The sequence below is a fragment of the Platichthys flesus genome, chromosome 14 (genome assembly GCF_949316205.1).
Source record: "Platichthys flesus chromosome 14, fPlaFle2.1, whole genome shotgun sequence".
NCBI classification, from domain to species: Eukaryota; Metazoa; Chordata; class Actinopteri; order Pleuronectiformes; family Pleuronectidae; genus Platichthys; species Platichthys flesus.
This window is the reverse complement of record NC_084958.1, coordinates 2,955,975-2,979,067: the sequence shown is the minus strand read 5'-3', so window position 1 is coordinate 2,979,067 and position 23,093 is coordinate 2,955,975. Positions and strand designations below refer to the sequence as shown.

General features: G+C 42.7%; 1 protein-coding gene across 3 annotated transcripts in view; it reads right to left on the bottom strand.

Moving 5' to 3' along the window:
• Positions 1-625: 625 nt before the first annotated feature.
• Positions 626-23,093, bottom strand: part of LOC133968568 (cadherin-12-like) — a 95,405-nt gene continuing 72,937 nt past the window's right edge. For all 3 annotated transcript variants that reach the window (XM_062404687.1, XM_062404688.1, XM_062404689.1), the window contains 4 exons: positions 17,341-17,462; positions 16,946-17,060; positions 11,086-11,337; positions 626-1,550 (listed from right to left, as the gene is read on the bottom strand). In XM_062404687.1, coding sequence (XP_062260671.1) covers positions 937-1,550; positions 11,086-11,337; positions 16,946-17,060; positions 17,341-17,462 — 1,103 coding nt within the window. In that variant the 3' untranslated portion in view covers positions 626-936. The remainder of the gene's footprint in view (positions 1,551-11,085; positions 11,338-16,945; positions 17,061-17,340; positions 17,463-23,093) is intronic.

The window sequence follows — 23,093 nt, the reverse complement described above, 5'->3', positions numbered from 1 at the left end:
TAATCCTGCTCTAAAGTCAGCCTTTTTAACATGGACTTCTATGGGACTTTCTGTTTCTTGGAGCCGGCCCTCTTTGGCCACCCAGTAAACTGCAGCTTTTTACACTTCCTTATCGGCCTCATCACTCAGCCCAGGATGTTGCCCCTTGTAATTGTGTTCATTCTGTCATTGAAACCAATAAATATCTGATTGTTTAATTGATATTCTCCAAAGCCTGGGATCGTAGATTTATTGTTATCTAACACATCTACATGTGATGTAGATAATAATAATAATAATTCTCCTCTTCCATCCTAATGCAAATTGAAGTCATTTCCCCAGACGGATGACTCAGAGTTCTTCAAATGAACTCTAGCACAGATATTTTGAGTTCTGTTTAAATTATCATTCTTTTTTGTCTCGCTTTGCCTCGTGGCTGCCATTTCAAAATGTATCCTGAAGAGTCAATGCGGCTACAGGAAAAAGGAAATGAAAAATTATGGTTCACAAAAGTGGCATGGTTTAAAAAGTAGAATGTATTAAATATGTAATACCGCACCTCAAATAAGAAGATTTATTAAAATAAATTAAATGGTCGACCGCCCAATTGATCAACTGACACATTAACTGACCTGAGCACAGCCTCAAAAATCAAAACATCAGTTCATGATGTTTTTTATTAAGTAACATGAATCAAAAGACATGTAAACATACAGTACCTCAGACACTTCGAGGAGCTATCAAGTTCACCCTTTTCATTCACCTGTAGCTAGACTCTCTGCTCTTGAGCTAACTGGTGCTGCCATAATTCTACCTCACATGAACAGTTTTCTATCAGCTCAACATCACCTCACATCATTCTAACCAGTGCCTGTCAAAGTAAAAAAAAAACATGTCTAAAAAAGTAAGCTAATTCCCACATGGCTGCTCAGTGTCTCTCCGCTCGTCAACTTCCTCTCAGCTCTCCTTAGACAGAGTGGGCGGCTGTCTGTCCAGGATGCTAGCCAGTATTTTGAACGGTTGTCCCCAGTCACCAAGATAACTAAAATCCCCTGAACTGTCAATTACCCAAGACTCATCTATGGAGCTGAGCGAACCCGCCACGGTGCCGTCGCCCTCGTAAGCGTAGGTTGCTAATGAATCATAGGGCGGAGTGGCATAACCCTTGTGGCTCTCCTCCAACCGGTGTTCGATAAACTCCTGGATCTTCTCCGCATCGCCCTCAGTCCCTCTGCCGCAGGAAGAGAGCGGGGTCTTTTCATTCACAGCAACAATACCGCTGGCTGTTTGACGATGGATGTCAGGTGACCTGACATCGTCGTTGCGGCTGGTGAGATGCAGCAGAACCCCGTCCCCATAGCCATTTTTCTCCGTCTTGGAGACGGCGCTGTGGGCTTTGGCTTGCTGTGAGTGTGTGTTGCGCAGGGTGCCCATGTCGAAGGCATGAGTGTCCGCCTCGCCGCCGCCCTCATCGTCGTAGTGAATGACATTGTCACGTATGTCCTCTTTTGATGTCATCAGAGTCTCTTTCTCTTTGTTGCGCCTCTGGCTCATGTACAGCGCTGCCATAACTGCAAGGTACAAATAGAACAAGGTGATGGGTTAGTTCAAAATTATCAGTGCTAGTCTTTATGTGTTCATTGAGTTCAAACAGATCTTTCAGTCTCCTCAAGCTGTTTTAAGGTGTCAGCACTTGACAACTAGTGTGTCCGTTAACAATTTATCTTTGAAACAAACTTTCCCAAATCCAGCTGTTCCATCTTGCATTTTGTAAGCTGATGGATCATAGCTGTAAGTTTCCTGATGGCAGGGTCTAATAGGGTTGCACTTCACTCCCAGGTCAGATCCAGGGTAATTTGCTCTGCTCTCAGTTGGTGTCTGCATGTGCACATGATGTGAGGGATACAAACTGCCAAAACTGAGCACTAGCAGCTTTGAAGATAGCGAGAGGAGGAAAACCCTGCTGCTCCCACAAATCTCACAACTCCTCTTCCGGGCACAAAACATTGATTACACTCACTCTTGTGTCCTGGACTGCTCTCGGAAGTTCTGCTGTGTTTACTTATCCACCAAAGAACTCTTCCACTTTCTGACATTCGGCCACCACATTATAGATAATGTACAACAAAGATTTGTGAGTAACAATCGCTACTTATTCATCTGATGACTTTAATTCTTCACATAACAATGACTGGCGATCAAAGGAAAAACCACTACACCAACATGTTCTCTAGTAGAGGACAATGTTGTTTTGTTTTAGTGTAGTGCTGGGTCAAAAAAAAGTCAATTTGTGCCATTGTTTCACAATAGTATGTTGTAGACAGGCAGTGTGAGGAGGAGTAAAATGCAATAATGATGTAAGTGATTTTTCAAATTATTTTTTTAATTAATTTTTTTTTGCAACCTTTAATCCTGTTTATTTTACTCAGAGTAGGTGTGATAGCCGTGGAAAGAAGTTGGACTTCCTCAGTAGCTGGCGTTCAGTTCACACACTGCTACTTCAATGTCAACTGGGTAAGCATTATCCACAGAAAACTACCATCAGTTTGCATAAAGTTGAAAGCACTAGGAAAGATGGTAATTGAACCTTGATTTTAGAATATTTTTGTCAAGCTTTGCCAAATGTCTCTTCTACGTGTCAGAATATTAACTTTTTGTGGTCTATGGTGCAATAAATATTCATTTCATGTTGAATTTCAGCAACATGCCTTCAAAATAAGACAAAAACTTCCACAAACTTCATTTTCTCCCATTTCAGCTCCAGTTAGCAGTCTCTCTCTCTCTCTCTCTCTCTCTCTCTCTCTCTCTAATTCTGCTATCAGCTGCAATTTTAGGATGACGTGTGAATCCTCTTATTGTCCTGTTGCCAGTTTTATATATCAGACCTATGGTTATGAAAAATGTTTAGCATGTGTCACCCACACTAATCCATTATTGGTTGAAGGTCGATTAGCCAGTGTCGTCTGTCAGTCACATAATAAGCAGGCATCGTTCTGTCACCTGACATTAAATATTGCAAACAAATTTATTCATGATTTTAGTATAAATAGTAAGATCCAATCAAGTAGGTGCCGTTTCCTATCTGGGCCTATCTTTCCTATCCTGCGCAAATGAAGCCCTGCTCACCCATCCTTTCATCACTTTTGATATCAGGAATGTTTGCTCATCCACTGTGTGCCCTTTCATCAGCTTTATGATAGACAAGAAGATGAGTGAGTTAAAACTGTGCTGTGAGTCCTCCTCTGCCTGGAAAACGCCACCACTGCTGCTGCTGACTGGAAGACTGCAGCCCTCATAGACAGCCAAAAACCCAGAACCATAATTAAGGACCTAAATCTTCAGCCGAGAGGTATCGAGCCTAACTATGCATCACAAGTAAGACAGCCAGCAAGGTGGGTGTCACATATTGATGCCGTTCAATCTTACACCTGATTTAGAGCTGATATAACTGTTCTCCCTTTGTAACAGTCAAGTGGGCGGCTGTGGCACAGGAGGTGGAGAGGGTCATCCACTAACCTGAAGGTCGCTGTTTTGATCCCGGTAAAGCGTCCTTGGGCTATAAACCGAACTACACCACATATTCAAGTGATGCATGAATGTGTATGTGTTTGTTACTAAGTGTCTTGAGTGGTTCAGAAGACTGAAAAATGGCTTAATGAATGCAGTCTATTTACGTCATGGTATGAACACGGACGCATACATACATTTGTGTATAAGAACGGAAAGCTATATTCTGTCATAGCTTGACCTCTTGATTATACACTAATCAAAGACCTCATGATCCATATTTGCGATATTTTCTCTATTTGCCACTAAAAGCCGTCATTGAAAAGTACATGCAGAAACGGTGTCACACACCTACACCCCAGCCCCACTACACCCTATTAGAAAACCAATTGTCGGCTCCTTGAGGCACATCAGTGCACAGAGAAGGAAAAACAACCACATTCCCTTGGGGTACTGTGCGTGCTATAGAAACTAACCAAGGTCATAGTGTAGACTGGGGGCTGGGCTGATGGGAGCTGCTGATATACACTGGAGTATGTTGATGTTTCAGCATGTTGGGCTCTTTGGGAGACTTGATAGAAATAGTCTCATGTCTGCATCGGGTGTGCTGCTGGAGGAAACATTATGGTAGAGCTGAGGGTTGTGACACAGCACAGTGATAAGAGTGACACTACAGTCGGAGGGGGCTTTGAATGTGAGGACACACTGTCTGCGACTTCTCTTTGAAACATCCAGCCACTGGAAGCCAAGAGCTCTTTATTGGCTTCTTTTGTGATTCAAGTCAAAAGTGAAACACTGATTCTTGGTCCGTCTCATGAGGCAGCTTTGCAAGAGTATGAAAGTAGCACAAAAGTGTCAATATAGGGAAACACACAATCAAATACACAGTACAATAGAAAGAGCAGAATAATGTAAAATCATACAGTGGTGATTCAGCAGGATCAGCAGCAGTGGTGTATTGGGCTGCAGGTGGGAGAATAACACTGTTTTAGCGTTAGAGGGGGATTTATTTAGTGTTTGGAGAAGAGGAGATGGAGTTGTTCGCGTGTTAAATTACTGAAATCTTTCCAGGGTGTTTTGTAGCAGAGAGCTGTTTTCTGACCTGAGAGACAAACAAACAGCAATTATAGCCCAAATATGTAAATATAGTGTGTTAAAAATTGTCTTTATTGTGACTACATAGAACGACTAAAGTTTGATGATTTCACTATCAAATTAGAGAAAAAGCATTTTTGTTTAGCAGCTGACTAAGGATTTATTCACACAATTTTTACTCTAGTTAAGTTGAAACATTTCACGCATTGCTCAAAATAAAGCCCATGAGCAGTGTGACAGACAGAATTCCTCCAATCAAATGACAGGATCTAACTTTCAAAAGTTTTCCTAAAACAGTGTACTAAGGAATATAAAGAAATCAACACATCTAAACGGTGTGGGCTTTATAGATAATTGGCTAACTTTTTTGAGAAAACCTGGTCTTGTTAGGAGAGATGGCGTTCATCCTACTTGGGATGGAGCAGCTCTCTTATCTAGGAATATTACTCAGTCTATAACATGACAACCCATAGTTGGGACCAGGAAGCAGAGCTGCAGTGCTAAACACTTCTCTGCGCTCCAATAACAATAACAGAGCGAGAACTCCACACAAAAATTTAATACAAATTAAAACAACCTCTGAAACAACACAGGAAGCCCAGACTTTTAAATGTGGTCTTTTAAACATTAGATCACTGGCAAAAAAGGCTCTTTTAGTTAATGAAATAGTCTCAGATTACAACATAGAGTTATTGTCCCTCACTGAGACGTGGCTGCATCCTGATGAATATGTCAGTCTAAATTAATTTACTCCCCCCAGTCATATCAATTCACAGGTTCCTAGAGAAATTGGGCGAGGAGTTGGAGTTGCTGCTATTTTTAACTCCAGTCTATGAATTAATCCTAAACCTAAACTCAACACACACACACACACCCACGCCCGCTCCTGGTATTTCATGAGGGCCTGATACGATGATGATTTAAAAAATGAACGTGATGTTCAATCACGTTCATCGTTACATTCACGTTAATAATATGAAAACTGATTCATTAAGTCCAGCTATTGCGAAACATATGCACAACACTGTACTGTACAGCCACTGCAGAGGGACTGAAGAGCCGCGTTCGGCTCCAGAGCCGCGGGTTGCCGACCCCTGTGCGGAACCGAAATTGTATAGTGTATTGGACGTTTTAGTGTCTCCTGTGTCCATCCCTTTTAGCTGTCCTCTGGAAACACTTCCGTTGTGTTGTCGCCTCTATTTGCTGCGCATTCGTCTATTTGCTGCGCGTGTGACTATTTGCTGCACGTTTCTGTAATGTGTTGTGTTGTGTTGTGAAATTGATGGAGATGTTTTCTTACTTTGCTTGTGTTTTGTTAACTTGCATGTGTTTTTTCAACTTGCATGTGTTTTCTTAAGTTGCTGTTCGTTGAGCTCTCAGGGCCACCGTAAAATTAGCTCCGTGGTATAATTCCCAGACAAATGAGTTAAAACAATTATCAAGAAAACTAGAAAGGAAGTGGCGCTCCAGCAACGATGTTGAAAATCGAATAGACTGGAAGAATAGTGTTAAAGAATATAAAAAGGCTCTCCACAAAGCAAGAGCCGCCTACTATTCAAAACTAATAGAAGAGAATAAAAACAACCCCAGGTGTCTCTTCAGCACTGTAGCCAGGCTGACAGAGAGTCACACCTCCACTGAACCCAGTATTCCTCGATCTCTAAATAGCAATATCTTTATGAACTTTTTAAATGATAAAATTCAAACTATTAGAAATAAAATCAACCATATCCTGCCCTCAATTGGCACTAATACCCTCCCAACAACAGAGATCTCAGAAACGGCTGAGAATCCTACCCATTACTTAGACAGCTTCTCTCTGATCACCCGTGATCAGTTTACCAAATTAATCTCAGGTTCTAAACCAACAACCTGTATCTTAGATCCCATTCCTACCAAATTACTTAAAGAAATTCTGCCCCTAATTGATAGTTCGTTACTTAACATTATCAATCTGTCATTATTATCAGGTTATATACCACAGTCTTTTAAAATAGCTGTCATCAAACCCCTACTCATAAAAAACCACCCTAGACCCAGAGGTTTTAGCCAATTACAGGCCAATATCTAATCTCCCCTTCATTTCTAAAATCTTAGAAATAGTTGTAGCCAATCAGCTGTGTGAGTTTCTCCAGGAAAATAATATATATGAAGACTTTCAATCGGGGTTTAGAGCCAATCACAGTACAGAGACAGCCTTGGCAAAAGTCACTAATGACCTTTTAATAGCCTCAGATCAGGGACTTGTGTCTGTCCTCGTTCTGTTAGATCTCAGTGCAGCATTCGACACAATTGACCATCAAATTTTATTACAAAGACTCAAACAGTTAATTAACATTAATGGAACCGCCCTTAACTGGTTTGAATCGTATTTTTCTGATCGCTCCCAATTTGTGCAAATTAATGATGAGTCATCTGTGCGCACCAAAGTTAACCATGGTGTTCCACAGGGCTCTGTGCTCGGCCCAATTTTATTCTCATTATATATGCTTCCACTAGGAAACATTATCAAGACACACTCGGTAAATTTCCACTGCTATGCGGATGACACCCAGTTATATTTGTCAATAAAACCTGAACAAAGTAATCAATTAACTAAACTTCGAGCGTGTCTCAAGGACATAAAAACCTGGATGACCCGCAATTTTCTCTTATTAAACTCAGACAAAACAGAGGTTATAATACTTGGCCCCAAACACCTTAGAGATGCATTATCTATGCGCTAGACGTCATTGCCCTTGCTTCCAATGAAACAGTCAGGAACTTGGGAGTGATCTTCGATCCTGATTTATCCTTTAATAGTCACTTAAAACAAATTTATAGGACCGCTTTTTTCCACTTGCGTACTATTTAAAAAATTAGACATGTCCTTTCACAAAAAGATGCAGAAAAACTAGTCCACACCTTTGTTACATCGAGAATGGACTATTGTAATTCATTACTATCAGGCTCCAGCAGTAAGTTGTTAAAGACTCTACAGCTTGTCCAAAATGCCGCAGCAAGTGTCCTGACGAGAACAAAGAGAAGAGAGCACATTTCTTCAGTATTAGCATCGCTACACTGGCTTCCAGTTAAATCTAGAATAGAATTTAAAATTCTCCTCCTCACCTTCAAGGCCCTTAATAATATAGCGCCTTTTTACCTTTAAGAGCTGTTAGTACCTCATAAACCAACTAGAGCACTCCGCTCCCAGAATTCAAGCCTACTTGTCGTCCCTAAAGTCTCTAAAAGTAGAGTAGGAGCCAGAGCTTTTAGCCATCAAGCCCCTCGGCTGTCAAATAAACTACCACTTTCAGTTCGGGGGCAGACACCATCTTTTCGCTTAAAAGTAGGCTCAAAACCTTCCTTTTTGATAAAGCTTATAGTTAGAGCTAATTAGTGCTCCAGAACGTTACTTGTTCTATTTTATGACACATGACACACGGAGCTTCTCTTTCAAGCTTCTCCTTCCTCTTCTCCATCCCTATCCCCGGAATCCCTTTGTTTTATCACCCGCAGATCCAGGGCCTCTGTGGCTGCACCATGGCTTGCGGTTTGTGGATCGCGCACCGAGTGTCGCGGTGTTGGATCCAGTGTGGCGGATTCTGAGTCATGTGGGCTGATCGTGGTGCTGGTGGCGGACCCTGTGTCGCGTTGGCATTGGGCACGGGCGGTGGACCAGGACCACGGTGGTGGCTTGTGATGGGTCCTGGTGGGTGGCGGTGGACGGTGACTGAGGACTGGAGTGGCGTCTGGTCCGGATGGTGGATCGTGGTCCTACTGGTTGCTGACCATGGACTGTGATTGCAGCGGGAGTGCTTGGCATGTCATGTTGGGGTTGTCCTTCGGGATGTCTACCCTCATAAAATGCTGCTAGAGACTTTGATTATTGATGATGTTCTCCTACACGTGGCATCTATTGCACTTCTGTTCCGTCCTGGGAGAGGGATCCCTCACATGTGGCTCTCTCTGAGGTTTCTACGTATTTTTACCCTGTTAAAAGGGTTTTTAGTAGTTTTTCCTTACTCTTGCTGAGGGTTAAGGACAGAGGATGTCACACCCTGTTAAAGCCCTATGAGATGAATTGTAATTTGTGAATATGGGCTATACAAATAAAATTTGATTGATTGATTGATTTGATTGACATCTGAACGACGAAGTGTTAGAATGTGTCACAGCACAAGCTGCCGGTTCAACTTGAAATGCCGCAAAAGCTGCTAACTGCATGCGTCAGTGCTATTTTCAGCTTAAATTCTCAAGAGGAAGAAAAACCAACATTCAGCAGAACAGGGTTCACAAACCAAAAGTTAGATTCACCAAAAGGAAAACAGGTTTACTTGTGCCATTTAGGATTTATTTTGGGTTTAATCAAATAAAGCAGTTTAGATGTTGATTTGATGGCTGCTCCTTTCTTGAACCAGATCTCAGAAAATAATTTGAGTACAAGGTCATAAATGATAGGAATGATGTTAACAAAGTTGAGGTAAAAAGAGCTGAGATTTAAACCAAGAAACAGGGTTTTAACCACATTGGCCTCATTGAAGCAACGCTTTAGCAATAGAGTTTTAGACCTTTGAGCCTTTATAAGCCTGAAATTCTTGGAGAACATCGTTTCAAGCTGTGTCAGAATTCTGACAGAAAACCAAAGGTGAATTAATAAGTGATTTCTTCAGAGCTGCTGTGCTATTACTGCCCCAGGCGTCGGGCATCTTTTTGAAGAACATTTTCTCAATTTATTTTCTGTCAGATTTGTCTCCAGAAATTCCTAAATTGGAAACAACTACCAATTGTCTCAACTTTGGTCTGGTGCTACCATTAGTTGAACAGATCAAATGACTGACAGAAAATAAATCAATTGAATAAAAGTTGAAAAGTCATTTTTTATTTTACTAAGATACATTGAAAACCCTAGTTTTGTTTATTAGACAAAACAAGCAATTAGGGAGTGATCCGTCCATTCATAAATCCTGATCCCAGTTATCATTTGGCGAAAGACTGGTGTGAAATATGGAATTATGATGAGGAATTTTCTAATATTCTGCACATAAATTAGGTAAGCGATATTGCCATTTTCCGTAAGCTCTTAAATATTTGCATCATGGCTTTCTACTTTTTATTTTCTGGTTCTTGTTTTTTTCAAGGTCTCTGGCCAGTTTGTTAATTAAATTTTTGGCATATTTCTCCCAAGCTTGCAGCTGTTGTGCTTCTGCCCTGGAGGTAACAAACCCGAACAGGAACTTAATAGAACAGTAGGAGAAGCCAAGTCAAAGACCATTCCCCAGGGAGGACACAGAGCTGTGTTAATCCTCTGCCATTGTTGTGTTGGTTACCAGCACCAGGAGTTGCTACTTCACGTTTGTATCTATCAAAGGCAAACCCCTGTCTTATAAACATGCAATATAAAGATGGTAGCACTTAAATTAACTCTCACTATGGCTTCCTTTACACCTCCCTTCCTCTTCAAAATGTGATATTACTGCCAGGAAATATATGAGGACATTCCTTCTTTCGGACATGAAAGAGGAGTGAATGTAATGTGTTAGTAGCTATTAGTCCATCCTCCCTTCCCCTTCGTTGTGTCCTCTTTCAGTCATCCTCTCTCCACAGAGGACACCAATAAAGAAGGCACAATACCTTCAAGAGGCTGCGATTCTTCTCTGACATGCCATTAGTCAGTCCACACACACACAAACACACATGCACACACACATTTACACAAAGAAAGAGAGAGATAGGGTGAATGCGATATAAAGGCGGGATAAAGAGCTGCTTTCACACACCTTTCTTTTCATTTCTCCATTCTGATTAATGTCTTAATAAAAATACGTGCGTACAGAAACACACACACACACACACACAATGAGAGTTGTCCATGTGTGTTTCTGCTGTGGTTTGACAGGTGGTTATATAAATCGCTGCAAAAGACTCAAAAATTAAATGAGATGATGGAAAAAGGACAAAAAAGCAGTAAATGAGGAATAATTGAGGTCCTCTTCAAACAAACACACATGATAATTAGAGCATGTTGTTGGTTGTTGGCACCCTCTAGTGTAACAGCGGGTGCACCAATTCATTGATGTTAAAACACTTCAAAGTACTCTGGATATAAAACATGGCTCTTTAAATACCAGTAAACTGACAAACATTGTTAAATTACTTGTTAAAGCTTTGTACTATGAATCTTCTAATACAATATTTAAAGTGATGGGAACAAAATCTAAAGATCTAAATAAAATGCATTTGTAAAACTCCCAATCAGGGGACAAATAAAGTCATTTCATTAATAGTTTTTAGGACCATATGGGGACAGAAAACAATCCAGAACAAGTTAGAAGAACCAGGTATTCTCTGATACACTAATATAATCTTAGTTCAGTTTTAGCTCCGTTTTGGTCTCCACAACTACTCAAAATGGCTTTTTAGCACCTAAATGCAGAATGCTCTGCCAAGCTTGTCTCTAGATCATCTTTGGCTTGTGTGTGTAGGTTGGTGTTTGCATATCCCTGTGTTGTAGGAGGAGCTTACCAATCAACAGACCTACACACAGCAGAATAGCCATCAGGGCTCCAGTGCTGAGGCCCACAGGCAGGAAGATAGCCTCTGCTGAACAGGTCAGCAGAGAGCCCCCCATCTCGCAGGAGCACACTCGGATGGTGAGGGTGGCTGTGCTGCTCTGAGCAGGGTAACCGCTGTCTTCGACCACCACAGGAAGAACGTAGAAGTCCTGCAGCCGCCGCTGAAAACCTGAGCGTCTGGTCACAATGCCGGCAGTGTTGTCTGGAAGCCAACAGAGGATAATGTCACAACAATATCCTTGATATTTAGTGTTCACTGGCTGGCAGTCATCACACCACCTTCTGAGAATTCTGATCTAACCTGAAGGATTACACCCACAGAGGGATGAATGCAAGGTGGCTGCAATGTTCGCCTTGTAGGATATGGCTGATGTTATTCTCTATGTTTTACATTGTCTCAAAATTGGATGAAAAATCTAACCAACAATGTGTTGGTCCCTCAGTTCTTCCCATGCTCTGCCTGCCACTAGGCTGTTGGTTTCTACTGAAGAAAACAGCCCCTGATCTAACCCTAACCCTTACCCTAACCCTTTTTTAAATGTCTCAGTAATTTTTTTAAAGCAGTTGAGCACTTTAGTTTTAAACAAGCATTACTCAAATGAATTAGACACACGAAATTTGTTCCATGTGTTCATTTCAGAAGTTGATTAATCCATATTTTGTGCATTAGTGAGTAGTAGTTTCTACAGTGTTGTGTTTCCAGGTCACCAAGTAGAGCTGTGGCTCACTGATGTGTTTTAAAAGTTTTTGGCCATACAGATGTTCTATTTCATAGAGTTATAAATATATTTCTCTTATAATATAAATGTAATACCTGTCAGCAGGAAACATTCATTGTTTCCTTGGCTCTGCCACCAGACATATCCTTTAAAACAAATGCTACACGACCCAGACTCTTAAGTAAAAACCTGTACTTTGTCTCAGAGAAGAATCTCAAAAAGAAGAAAAATAAACTGCATCATTTCAAACCTCAGCAGAGACTTCCTGTAGTCTGTGCCTCCAAATAGTAATAAGATTTTTAGATGCACCACATGGCACGGGAGGAAGCTCTGCCACAACTGACCTGCAGCAGGAAATTTGTACAAAATATAATTAAGTTCAGAGGCAACATTTGTTTGGGTGGATGGTGTGCTATATATATGAACAGCAGCATGAGGTTTCATGAGGTAGTTAGGACGGATGGTGGACATGCAGAGTGCACAACTGTCACACCAGAGACCAGGGCTCGTTCTTTTCTTATCGGGGTAAATCACCATCGTTACTTATGCTGAACAACCAACCTGCTCCAGATCAATTCCTTTGAAATATCAGCGTTCTTAGAGGATCCCGTGGAGCTCAGGGCGCAGATTGTTAGAGGGTCTCTGAGGAGGACTTTCAGAGACCCACACAATCCTTTGACCTACTCTGATGACTATCTTTATGAAAAATATAGATTTTCGTCAGCGGGAATGATAAACCTTTGTCAGCTGTTGGATCCGAACATAACCAACCTGACACTAAAGGAGCAATGTGCTCTAATATATTGGTCTTGTTAGTATTATCTCGTTCCCACAGGTTATTTTGTTGTGGTCATAAAATATATATTATTCCCAAATGTCACCGGGGGCTCAGTAACCAACACATTTGCACAATTGCAGATTTTTAATGCAAAATACAACAGTAAATTAGAACTGATGCTACTCTTATGCAGTCATGCAAGTTCAAACTCTGACGTGTGTTTGTATAGGTTTAACTCAGTAAGCAAATCATCTTTGAAAAAAATCCAGTTCATAATTGTGTTTTTCTATGAAACATAATCGGGAAAAATAATGATCCCTATGTAAACAATACATCAAAGATATATGGTTTGAAGTTAAAATTATTTTTCAGTTGGTAAGTTTTTGTCCAACACAATTGGCTTTCAGAGCTGAAAGTCACTGTATCCCAAAACTCTCGCAAACTTACTTTCCACTGGACTACTTCAGTGTCCGACAACGGCTTTCTCTGTATTTACTCAGCCCAATGCCTTCCCAGCATGCACCACAGCCTCGCTATTTACGCTAAAGCAGGGTATCTAGATGTCAAGACATGGACTGAGAAAGTGAACTGAACAAAGTGTGGTTAAAAGTTAAGAGGCAAAGTGCTTGTTTAAAATATAATAACACTAAATAACACACTCTCGTTACAGGAGATACAGGGAAACACGAGAGAGAATCATTTGTATTTTTATGATTAAATGTTATTTTCCGAACATGATGATAGTATTGAAAAGATTTGTGAAAAAAACAGACAGATGATTAGATTACACAAAACCTTTTAACTGCTACACACATAAATATTTTATTTTAATGATTCCGATATTTTTGGTGTTGCTGATACAGTTTGAAGAAATTAAATCCAGTTTTCAAGGAAAATCGGAACGTGTTTCTCAATTGTAAGAATGTGTCTTCAAATTAACTGCAGGGCGGAAACGACCAATAATAAGAGGTAATGGGATCATTTATTTCTTGAACAATTTGTGTGAAACGTATTTTGATGAAAATACTCATAACAAATAGGTTTGCAGCAGATGTGTGTGTGTGTGCATGTTTGTGAGTTTGTTTTTGTGTGTCAGGAAAGATCTGTTCTCCCCTCAGTGGACAGAGATGTAGCTTGACAAGGTAGAGACCATTAAGGCACCTTGTTCCTGTTACACACACAGAGCCCCCACACACACACACACACACATGCTCCAGTTCCCCTCTGTGGCTGCAGGCCTGTGTGTCCGACTCTATCAGACGTGATGCTGACAGTATAGTCTAATATACAAAAAATACAGCAGTGCGTGTTTGCTTGTGGTTGAGGTGTTGCAGGGGGAAACAGGAAATGTCAGGGGAGAACTTGAGAGGCCAACACCCTCTTCACTCAACAGGGAAGGAAATATATAAAATAACTTGTTGAAAAGCTGCAATGAAAACTCTGTTAAAAGATTATTAAATCAGAAATAGGCTTATTTTATCCTTCAAGCTGACGTTACGATTCTTTGATTGGGAAGCTTACCAAAGCGGTGATCCTTGATGCTGCATCAGTGCCTCCTACTGGTTTGTTGTGACTCTTGCACATTAATGAACTGAACTCTGTGAAGCTAGTGACACTTGCCATTGACAGGTGAGAATGAAAGTGTGTCTCAGAGGACATATGAAACTTGATATTCCACACCAGGGACTCAATGGGAGGTTTTGATGAAAATGTGTAAAGTGAAGAAGGAGAAAGTTAAGGGGAATTACTGTGTGCACATAATTCTGGGTCTCTGTTGCTACCGGTCCACAAAGTGTGAAGTGACAGAGTCTGTATGTTGTGGGATGCTTATATGTTAGAAAACATTGTTTCACATTGACATTTGTCTTCCCATTCCTACATGAGAAGCAGGTACATTATAATTAAACTGGTCTCTGTGTCAGTTACTATTGTTTGCACTAACCAACAAAAATCACAACATCTGACCTCAACCCCCTTGTCTGTGCCAGACACTTACTGATTGACCGCCTAACCAGCCTGGGTTATTACCACTTCGGACTGGCTGCAAAACGTCCATCCATTTAAACTGTTCACAGGAAAACTGCAGACCCGGTAGGTGTCAGAATAAAAAAGAGAATTACTTTCCTTTGCTGATTAGCAATATGTTGACATACTCTGCCAAAGCAGCTGAGCCAAGGTCGTTGTAGTAGTAGTGGAAGTATTTTCATCCAACTGTTTGAAAGGTCTACTCCATCTTATCAACCCTCCTTGGAGATGATTGTACAGAAAATGTAGCCCTTTAAATTATATGACATTATTGTCTTTAGCAGAGGAATTATGTCAATGTAAAAACATTTTAAATGTCAGTAGACGGCAGGAAAAACTGTTTCATTGAAAGTAAGATGTTTTGCTAATCCTTATAAGATCAGTAATGTCGCTGTTACGACAATAATTGGTGTAGTGTAGAATACTGGGCGGTAAATATACACTATCCATCTATAAGCTATATATCTATCTGAAATAAAACACTAAATCCCCACTGGGATCACTTTAAAATATGACAATTTCGGTAATTCGAAGTTGGTCAAGGTAACTGCATCTTAGGATGTTTCAATGTTAAGTGGTTTCACTGCATCATATTCTATATTGCTTATGTGTTGCCTAAAAAATGTATACAAACACATAAGAATGTATTACACTGTAGATATAGACGTTGCTATTTGAGTTGATGAGGAAAAATTTGGCCAGCTGTTGCTTATTTACATTTCCAGCTTTTATGGACCAAAATTAACATTCATATGGAGTTTCAGATTTACTGGTATATTTATTGTTGTCTAACTCCTGAGGGAAATACAGGCCTTTTTTAGCCTGGATGCCAGACAAACTTAGCCCCGCCCACAACATTTGAGGTCGGGAAGTTCGGTCTGGAGTCGCTCCGTTGAGGAGAAATTATGCCCGACCGGGCCAATCAGATTGTCAGGGCGGGCTTTATACGATGATGGACAGATGATCAACGGTAACGTAATCAACCACGTCATCAAAGTGCCCTTGGGTTGAATTCGTTTTCAACAAACAAGCCTGCCGCTGGAGAGCTGAGATGTGTAGATGCTGCCATTGAGTCTGTTTTAGAAGACATCGACAGCGCATTCATTTTGAAAGAGGAACACAGAACGTGGAGGCGACGCCAAAGCACCGCGCTAATCCCTATCGCGCCAGTGCTTGGCTGTTCACACCGGACACTGAATCGACGCTGAACCGCCGGACAGCGCTAATAATATCACCCGTTGATCCAGTAGATTAAAATCATATACTTACTTGTTGCTCCAACATTAAGCAACAGCGTCCCAACATCTTTATACAACATGTTCCGAGGATCATACAACTCACTGTACTTCTCCACTTCAATTATTAATTTAATGTCATCCATGTTGAAGAACTTCGCTGTTTGCTCCTTTAAATGTCGAGTGTCGGGGGTAAATTACGTATTCTCCACTCAAGCCTATGTGGAGAATACGTAGCCCCCTCTCTCTCTCTTTTTATCTGTATCACTGCCTGTGTGGCTGTAGTGGATGGGCAGAGGGGGACATTTAATAATGTCATTGGTCAAATTAAAACTCCAGGACAACAGAAGGGGACTTCAAAGTATGGGATGCATATTTGATCATTTATATCATATAAAATATGTCATCAATATAGTTTAAGATCGTTTTTCAGTGTGTTTCCTGGTGCGATACACTCGCGTCAAGCGCAAAAAATAGACTCAACGCCGAAACGATCGCTGCACGGTGCGAGCCAGCCTTGGCGCAGGGCGGTGCTTCAGCCTCCGGTGTGACCCATACAAAGTTTTAACATGGGAGTGGATGGGAGCCAGCTGTTATTTAAGGCTTGGCGCTGCGCTGAAGCGTCGCTTCGGCAACGCTTCAGCGCTTCGGCAACGCTTCAGTGTCCGGTGTGAACCCGGCGTTAGTAAATAACTCACAATGCGTTGCTTAATATACGTCACATACTACGTTGCTCTTATTGGTTGTAGGTCTATCCAATTGAGCAAAGAGGAATTTTATTTCCTGGTCAGTTGAAACACCCTCCATAATCACAGCCCAGTGGAGTGGTCTCAGACTCACATTCTGACTAGAATTGTGAGTCTGACAACGTCAGGCTAGGCCTTTTTAGTAGTTATGTTATAATTTGTCCAGCTGCTTATCACAAAAACTCCATAGGGGGGTTTAAGAATAGGAATAGTATAGTAATAGTATAGAAAAGTTGTCGGAATATAATTCTTAGTTGGCAAACCCTCTAACATTGTCATTTCATACTTGCTTCTTCCCTTTACTCACTTCCAAAATCTCGAACAGTGAAGTTTCTGTTGCGGAGCTCTTTGGGGCTCTTGAAGAAGAACCTCTGACCGACAGGAGGAAGATCCTTGTCCACAGCACTGACAGTCTGGATCACCTGGTCAGAGAGCCGACAGAGGGAGAACAATGACTCAGGGAACCCTCGAGAGAAGAGCTGGCAGCTCGTACAGAGAAAATTGCTTGTTCAAGGCACTTGGCTGGAAGGGAAATGTCAGGAGGGAAAGTCTTTTCTCTTGTTATGTGACAAACCACTTGGCTAAAAATAATTTCTGTCCTCACTGATGTTGTAGGTAGCCGTGCTTAATATTTAGCAATTGAAAGTGTCTCGTATGTTAGGACATGAGACTGAGAGACAGAGGCAGCACAGTTCAGTTCACCTGTCCGATTCGGGAGTTCTCACACACAAAGGATTCCGAAGGAACAGCCAGCTCAGGAGGGAACTCGTTCACATCCAGGATGTTGACTGTCACCGACACTTTGGTGGACAGCAGTGGGTTATCTGTGAGGTGAAGAGAAATCATATATGAATGTAGTGAGACACACACATTCATCGGACACCTTGACTGAAGTGTAATTAAAACACGTATTCCTAAAGAACTAACGTTCAATAGCACAAAGCTAGTCATTGATGGAAGTAACGGATAATTAATTAAAGGCAAACTGGTTTGAATAATCATTGTAATCGTCAGAAAATTTGTGGAAAGTCAAATAAAACTTTCATTAATTAATTTCATCCTTTGATAAAAACAATATATTCCATCTAATTTCTATGTCAAATAGACTGCATGTGCTTTTCTACTAGTCAAAGCACTATTGCACAAGCATTCAAACAGTGTATCTACACACAATGCTTTATCCCACTCATTGACATAACAGCTTTCTGCTGGAGGAGCCTGGAATCAAACCACCAAACCCATTCTACTTCCTGAGCCACATGTGCCCCAAGGGGAATGTTGAAACTGACAATTGAGTTCATTCCAGTAGTGTTCTCTTTTTTTATGTGAATCTTTACATCATCTGTCAATGGGATCACATGCATTAAAACAGGCTGTGTTCCTCAGTCTCACGTACAAATATCACTGAAATATAAATATCAATAACAACTTAGTCTTTATTGTTTGGCAATAACACTTGTATCAACCACTTATCTAATCAGAGATATGTACATAGTCACAATAAGATACAAACTGTAGAGAAAATAACTCTTACCAATCTTACTTGTCCTATTATTTATCAAAACCCAAATCCTGTTGCAGGGTTGGCCACAAGATGGAGTCAGACACCAAACAAATATTGACATGGTGTTTTCTTCAGTTAGCTCTCTCTCTCTCTCTCTCTCTCTCTCTCTCTCTCTCTCTCTCTCTCTCTCTCTCTCTCTCTCTCTCTCGGTGCATGCTGGGAGTTAGGTGCGTGAGTGAGTGTCGGAGCGAGTGCGTTTTTCGTTCTTATTTTCTCTTTGTTTGTTTGTTAATGTTATATTTTTTCATTCACATATCACATTAGATTCACAGTAGTTTATTTTTTGGTGGTTTGGGTCTCTCTCTGGGTGTTTTTCCCCTCACCAGCGTCTTGCTGGTGTAGCGATGGCCGTCATGGCCAGTGGGAATTTTAAATCACTGACACGTAAACACGGGGTTAAGATTTGTGTGAGTTTCCCCTGCAGCGTAGAGAGCATCGGTCTCGCTGTGGGGGAGAAGGTCGGTCACAGCTGTGTGGTGTCGGCGGCCCGGATGAACAGCGCCGTGGTCGTGTTTTTGGACCGCGTGGAGAAGGTGAACTCCGTGGTCGAGACAGGGATCACCGTGAACGGTTGTTTTGTACAGGTACTGCCTTTGTCCCAACCCGCTACCAAGGTGGTCCTGTCCAATGTCCCTCCGTTCATCACCGATGAGTTTCTCAGTAGAGAGCTGTCCAGGCACGGGAAGGTAGCGTCCCCGATACGGAAGTTGTTGTCTGGATGTAAGTCTCCATTACTGAAGCACGTAGTGTCCCACCGCAGACAGCTGTATATGATACTGAACAACCGGAACGAGGAGCTCAACCTCTGCTTCCATGTTAAAGTAGATGATTACAACTACGTGATTTTCGCCACTTCATCGGTGATGAAGTGTTTCGGGTGCGGGGAGGAGGGACACACGGTGAGAGCCTGTCCGAAGCGGAGTGACCCGGCTCCGCCCGGTCCTGATGCGGCTACGAGCACTGGGGCGGGAGCCCCCGCTGCTCCTCCGGTACCGGAGCGGCGGGGACCCGCTGCCCGGCGGGCTGCGCCCGCCGTGCCGACCGATCCCCCGGGGGGGACGGTGGCCGCGGGGCTGGCCGGTCCCTCCGCTGAGGGAGTGGCCGTCACATCTGGGCGCCCGGTCGCGGCGCCACGGTTTTCTCCTCCAACATCTCCGCGGAGAACCGAGGCTGTGACCGAGCCATCACCAGGGGTGAGTTTTGTTAATACACCGGGTGTGGAGGTGGAGGATGTTGTGGGTGAGGTAGAGGAAAAGGAGGTGGGAGATAAAGGGGAGGAAGAGGGTGGTGTAGGTATCAAACAGGTGGAGGAGGTGACGGGTGAAAAAAAAAGTGTTGAGCAGGAGGGAGGGGACAGTGGAAGGAGAGGAGGAGAAGCAGCTGAGGGCAGGATGGTGTGGAGTGAGCAGGTGGAGGAGGAGGAGATGGAGGAAGAATCAATAAAAGAAAAGAAAACAGTAAAACGTAGGAGGTCAGCTAGGACAGTTTTAAATGAATCAAAGACGAGTAAAGTGCAAATGGAGAGTGATGTGAGTGAAAGTGAGTGTGTGTCTGATAGCAGCGACTTTCCGCCTTTTAACAGCAGTCAAAAAAAGAAAACCCTTAGTGTAGATAAATTTAAATCATTTTTACATCAAACAAAAAATCAGCAACTGAAACTTGAGGAGCACTTCCCAGATCTCGGTCTTTTTATTTCCTCGGCCAGACTCCATGTCAGCCAGAGGGAGGAGTCTGGCCTCACAGACCAGGAAGTTTTTAGGTTAAAAAAACTGGTGCTCAGAGCAAAGAGACAACTGAGCAGTGATGGAAAGGACAGCAATGTGTGTATTAATTAATTTATTGTTTTCTGTTTTTGTTTCTAACATTTTAAACAACATGGATGTTTTTAAAATTGGGGTTTTAAACGTGAACGGTGCAAGAGATCAAAAGAAAAGAACTTGTATTTATGAAACTATGAAAATGAAAAAAATTGATGTCATGTTTTTACAAGAAACGCATAGTGATTTTAATAATGAGTCTGACTGGAGGAGGGAGTGGGGAGGGGAGGCCATTTTAAGTCACAACACTTCTCTGAGCGCAGGAGTGGGCTTCCTCTTCTCCACGGCTTTTAAACCAAACTCGCTGGAGGTCAAACATGAGATCCAGGGGAGGCTTCTTTTAGCCAAAGCTCAGTTCGACCATTTTACTGCTGTTTTTATTAACGTTTATGCTCCAGCAACCGGTGCAGAGAGGAAGCCCTTTTTACTGAAAATAAGCGAAGTTCTTAATGATTGTGCCATGGAGGACTTTTTATTCTTGGGGGGGGATTTTAACTGCACTGAAGATGCGATTTTAGACCGCAACCACGCAGAGCCTCATCCAGCCTCTCAGCACGCCTTAAAGCAGCTGGTCCGCTCTCACGGCATGGTGGACGTGTGGAGGAGGATGCACCCAGACTGCAGACAGTACACCTGGTCCCACATCAGAGAGAGTAGGATCTCCTCAGCCAGGTTAGACAGGATTTATTGTTTTAAACATCATTTTAACATTTTTAAAAGCTGCGCCATCATGCCGGCTGGTTTTAGTGATCATTCCCTGCTTTTATGTCATGTGTTTATCAGGAATGTTTTACCCAAGAGCGCCTATTGGCATTTTAATTCTGTTTTAACATTCGATAAGAGTTTTACAGATGTTCTTACGTATTTCTGGGGTGTTTTTAGACAGAGGAAGGGCGATTTTAGTAATCTTAGGCAGTGGTGGGACCACGGTAAGACACAAATTCGCTTATTGTGTCAACAACACACCCTCAATGTCACAAGAGACGCCACCCGATCTATGAAAGATCTAGAGACCGACATAGTGGAACTAGAACATTTAAGTGAGTCCACCGGAAATCAAGGTTATATTGAAAGCCTCAAAGAAAAAAAAATGGCTTTAGCCGACCTGCTAGAACGTAAAGTACAGGGCGCGTTGGTCAGGTCTCGGTTCCTGAACATCAGTGACATGGATGCTCCAACTAGCTACTTCTTCAGTCTGGAGAAAAAGAACGGGCAGAGGAGAGTAATCCACACCCTGCTCTCAGACACAGGGGAAGAGCTGATGGAGCCACGCCAGATAAGAGAGCGGGCTGTGAGTTTTTATGAAGCGCTGTACTCTTCTGAGGAAAAAAACACAGGCAGGGAGGAGTTCTGTACAGAACTACCTCAGATCTCGGAAGAGTGCAACTCACAGCTCGCTGCCCCCCTCCGGATGCAGGAGCTGCTGACCGCCCTGCAGGGCATGCAGGGACGGCGGGCTCCTGGCATTGACGGACTGACCCCGGAGTTTTATAAAGCTTACTGGGGCATTTTATCGCACGATCTTTTACAGGTTTTTAATGAGTGTCTGGCGTCTGGCTCCATGCCAGTGTCCTGCAGGAGGGCGGTCCTCACACTGCTCCCGAAGAAGGGCAACCTGCAGGACATCAAGAACTGGCGCCCTGTGTCATTGCTCTGTGTGGATTATAAACTTCTGTCCAGAACACTGGCTTCCAGGCTGGGGAAGGCTATGGAGCAGGTCATTCACAGGGACCAGACCTACTGCGTGCCCGGCAGGTCCATGGTGGACAATGTCCACCTCATTCGAGACCTTTTGGATGTCTCCAGTTCATTTGATGTAGATATAGGCTTGATTTCCCTAGACCAAGAAAAAGCTTTTGACCGCGTTGAACACAGCTTCCTGTGGCAAGTAATGGGGAAGTTTGGTTTCAGCGCTGGCTTCATAGCTAAGATCAAGGTGCTGTACTGTGACGTTGAGAGCGTGTTAAAGATCAACGGCAGTCTGAGTGCTCCTTTCAGGGTAGGTAGAGGGGTCAGGCAGGGCTGTGCTCTGTCGGGGATGCTCTACGCACTCTCCTTGGAACCTCTCCTCCGCAGAATACGTTCTAGCATTCAAGGTGTGTTTTATCCTGGTTTTAGTGGCAACATGATTTTATCAGCTTACGCCGACGATCTTATTGTTTTTATTAAAGACCAGACAGATGTCGATGTTTTAGCCAAAATTTTAAATGATTTTAGCATGGCATCGGCCGCGAGGGTCAATTGGAAAAAAAGCGAAGCCCTCGCGGTCGGGGAGTGGCCTGGCGGTCTCCCAGTTCTCCCCCAAAACCTGAAATGGAAGAGGGAGGGCATTAAGTACCTCGGGGTGTTTTTAGGAAATGACGATATACATAAGAAGAACTGGGAGAACGTCACAGAAAAAATAGAAAGCAAACTGTTAAAATGGAAATGGCTGCTCCCAAAAATGTCTCTTAGAGGGAGGGTACTGGTTTTAAATAATCTTGTGGCATCCCAACTGTGGCACCACCTAATGTGTGTGGAACCCCCCCCTGGCTTGCTTTCCAATGTACAAAAGAAAATGGTGGATTTTTTCTGGGGGGGTCTACACTGGGTGCCACAGGGGGTGCTGTTTTTAGCCAGGGAGGAGGGGGGACAAGGCCTCGTCCACCTGGCCAGCCGGACTGCAACTTTTAGACTTCAATTCATTAAAAAATACCTCACAGGTCCAGCAGATCTGGTGTGGGGAGATGTGGCCAGCAGCATCCTTAGGCGTGCCAATAACCTGGGGTTGGATGATGCTCTGTTTTTAACAGATTCTAAATTATTAAAACTAAGTGGGTTGCCTCCTTTTTATCAAGGTGTTTTTAAATCATGGGCCCTTTTTAACAAAAAAAGGTGTCAAAAAGCAGACTCTCTGTACTGGTTGTTGAGAGAACCGCTCGTGAATGGAGCCAGACTGGACGTCAGCGGCACAACAACACCCGGCCTAATGGCGGCGCTGACCCGGTCTGGAACAGTGACCTTACAGCAGCTGGTGGATGCAGTGGGGCCGGCACTCAACAACACCCAGGCCCTGGGCTCCCTGCTGGGGCTGC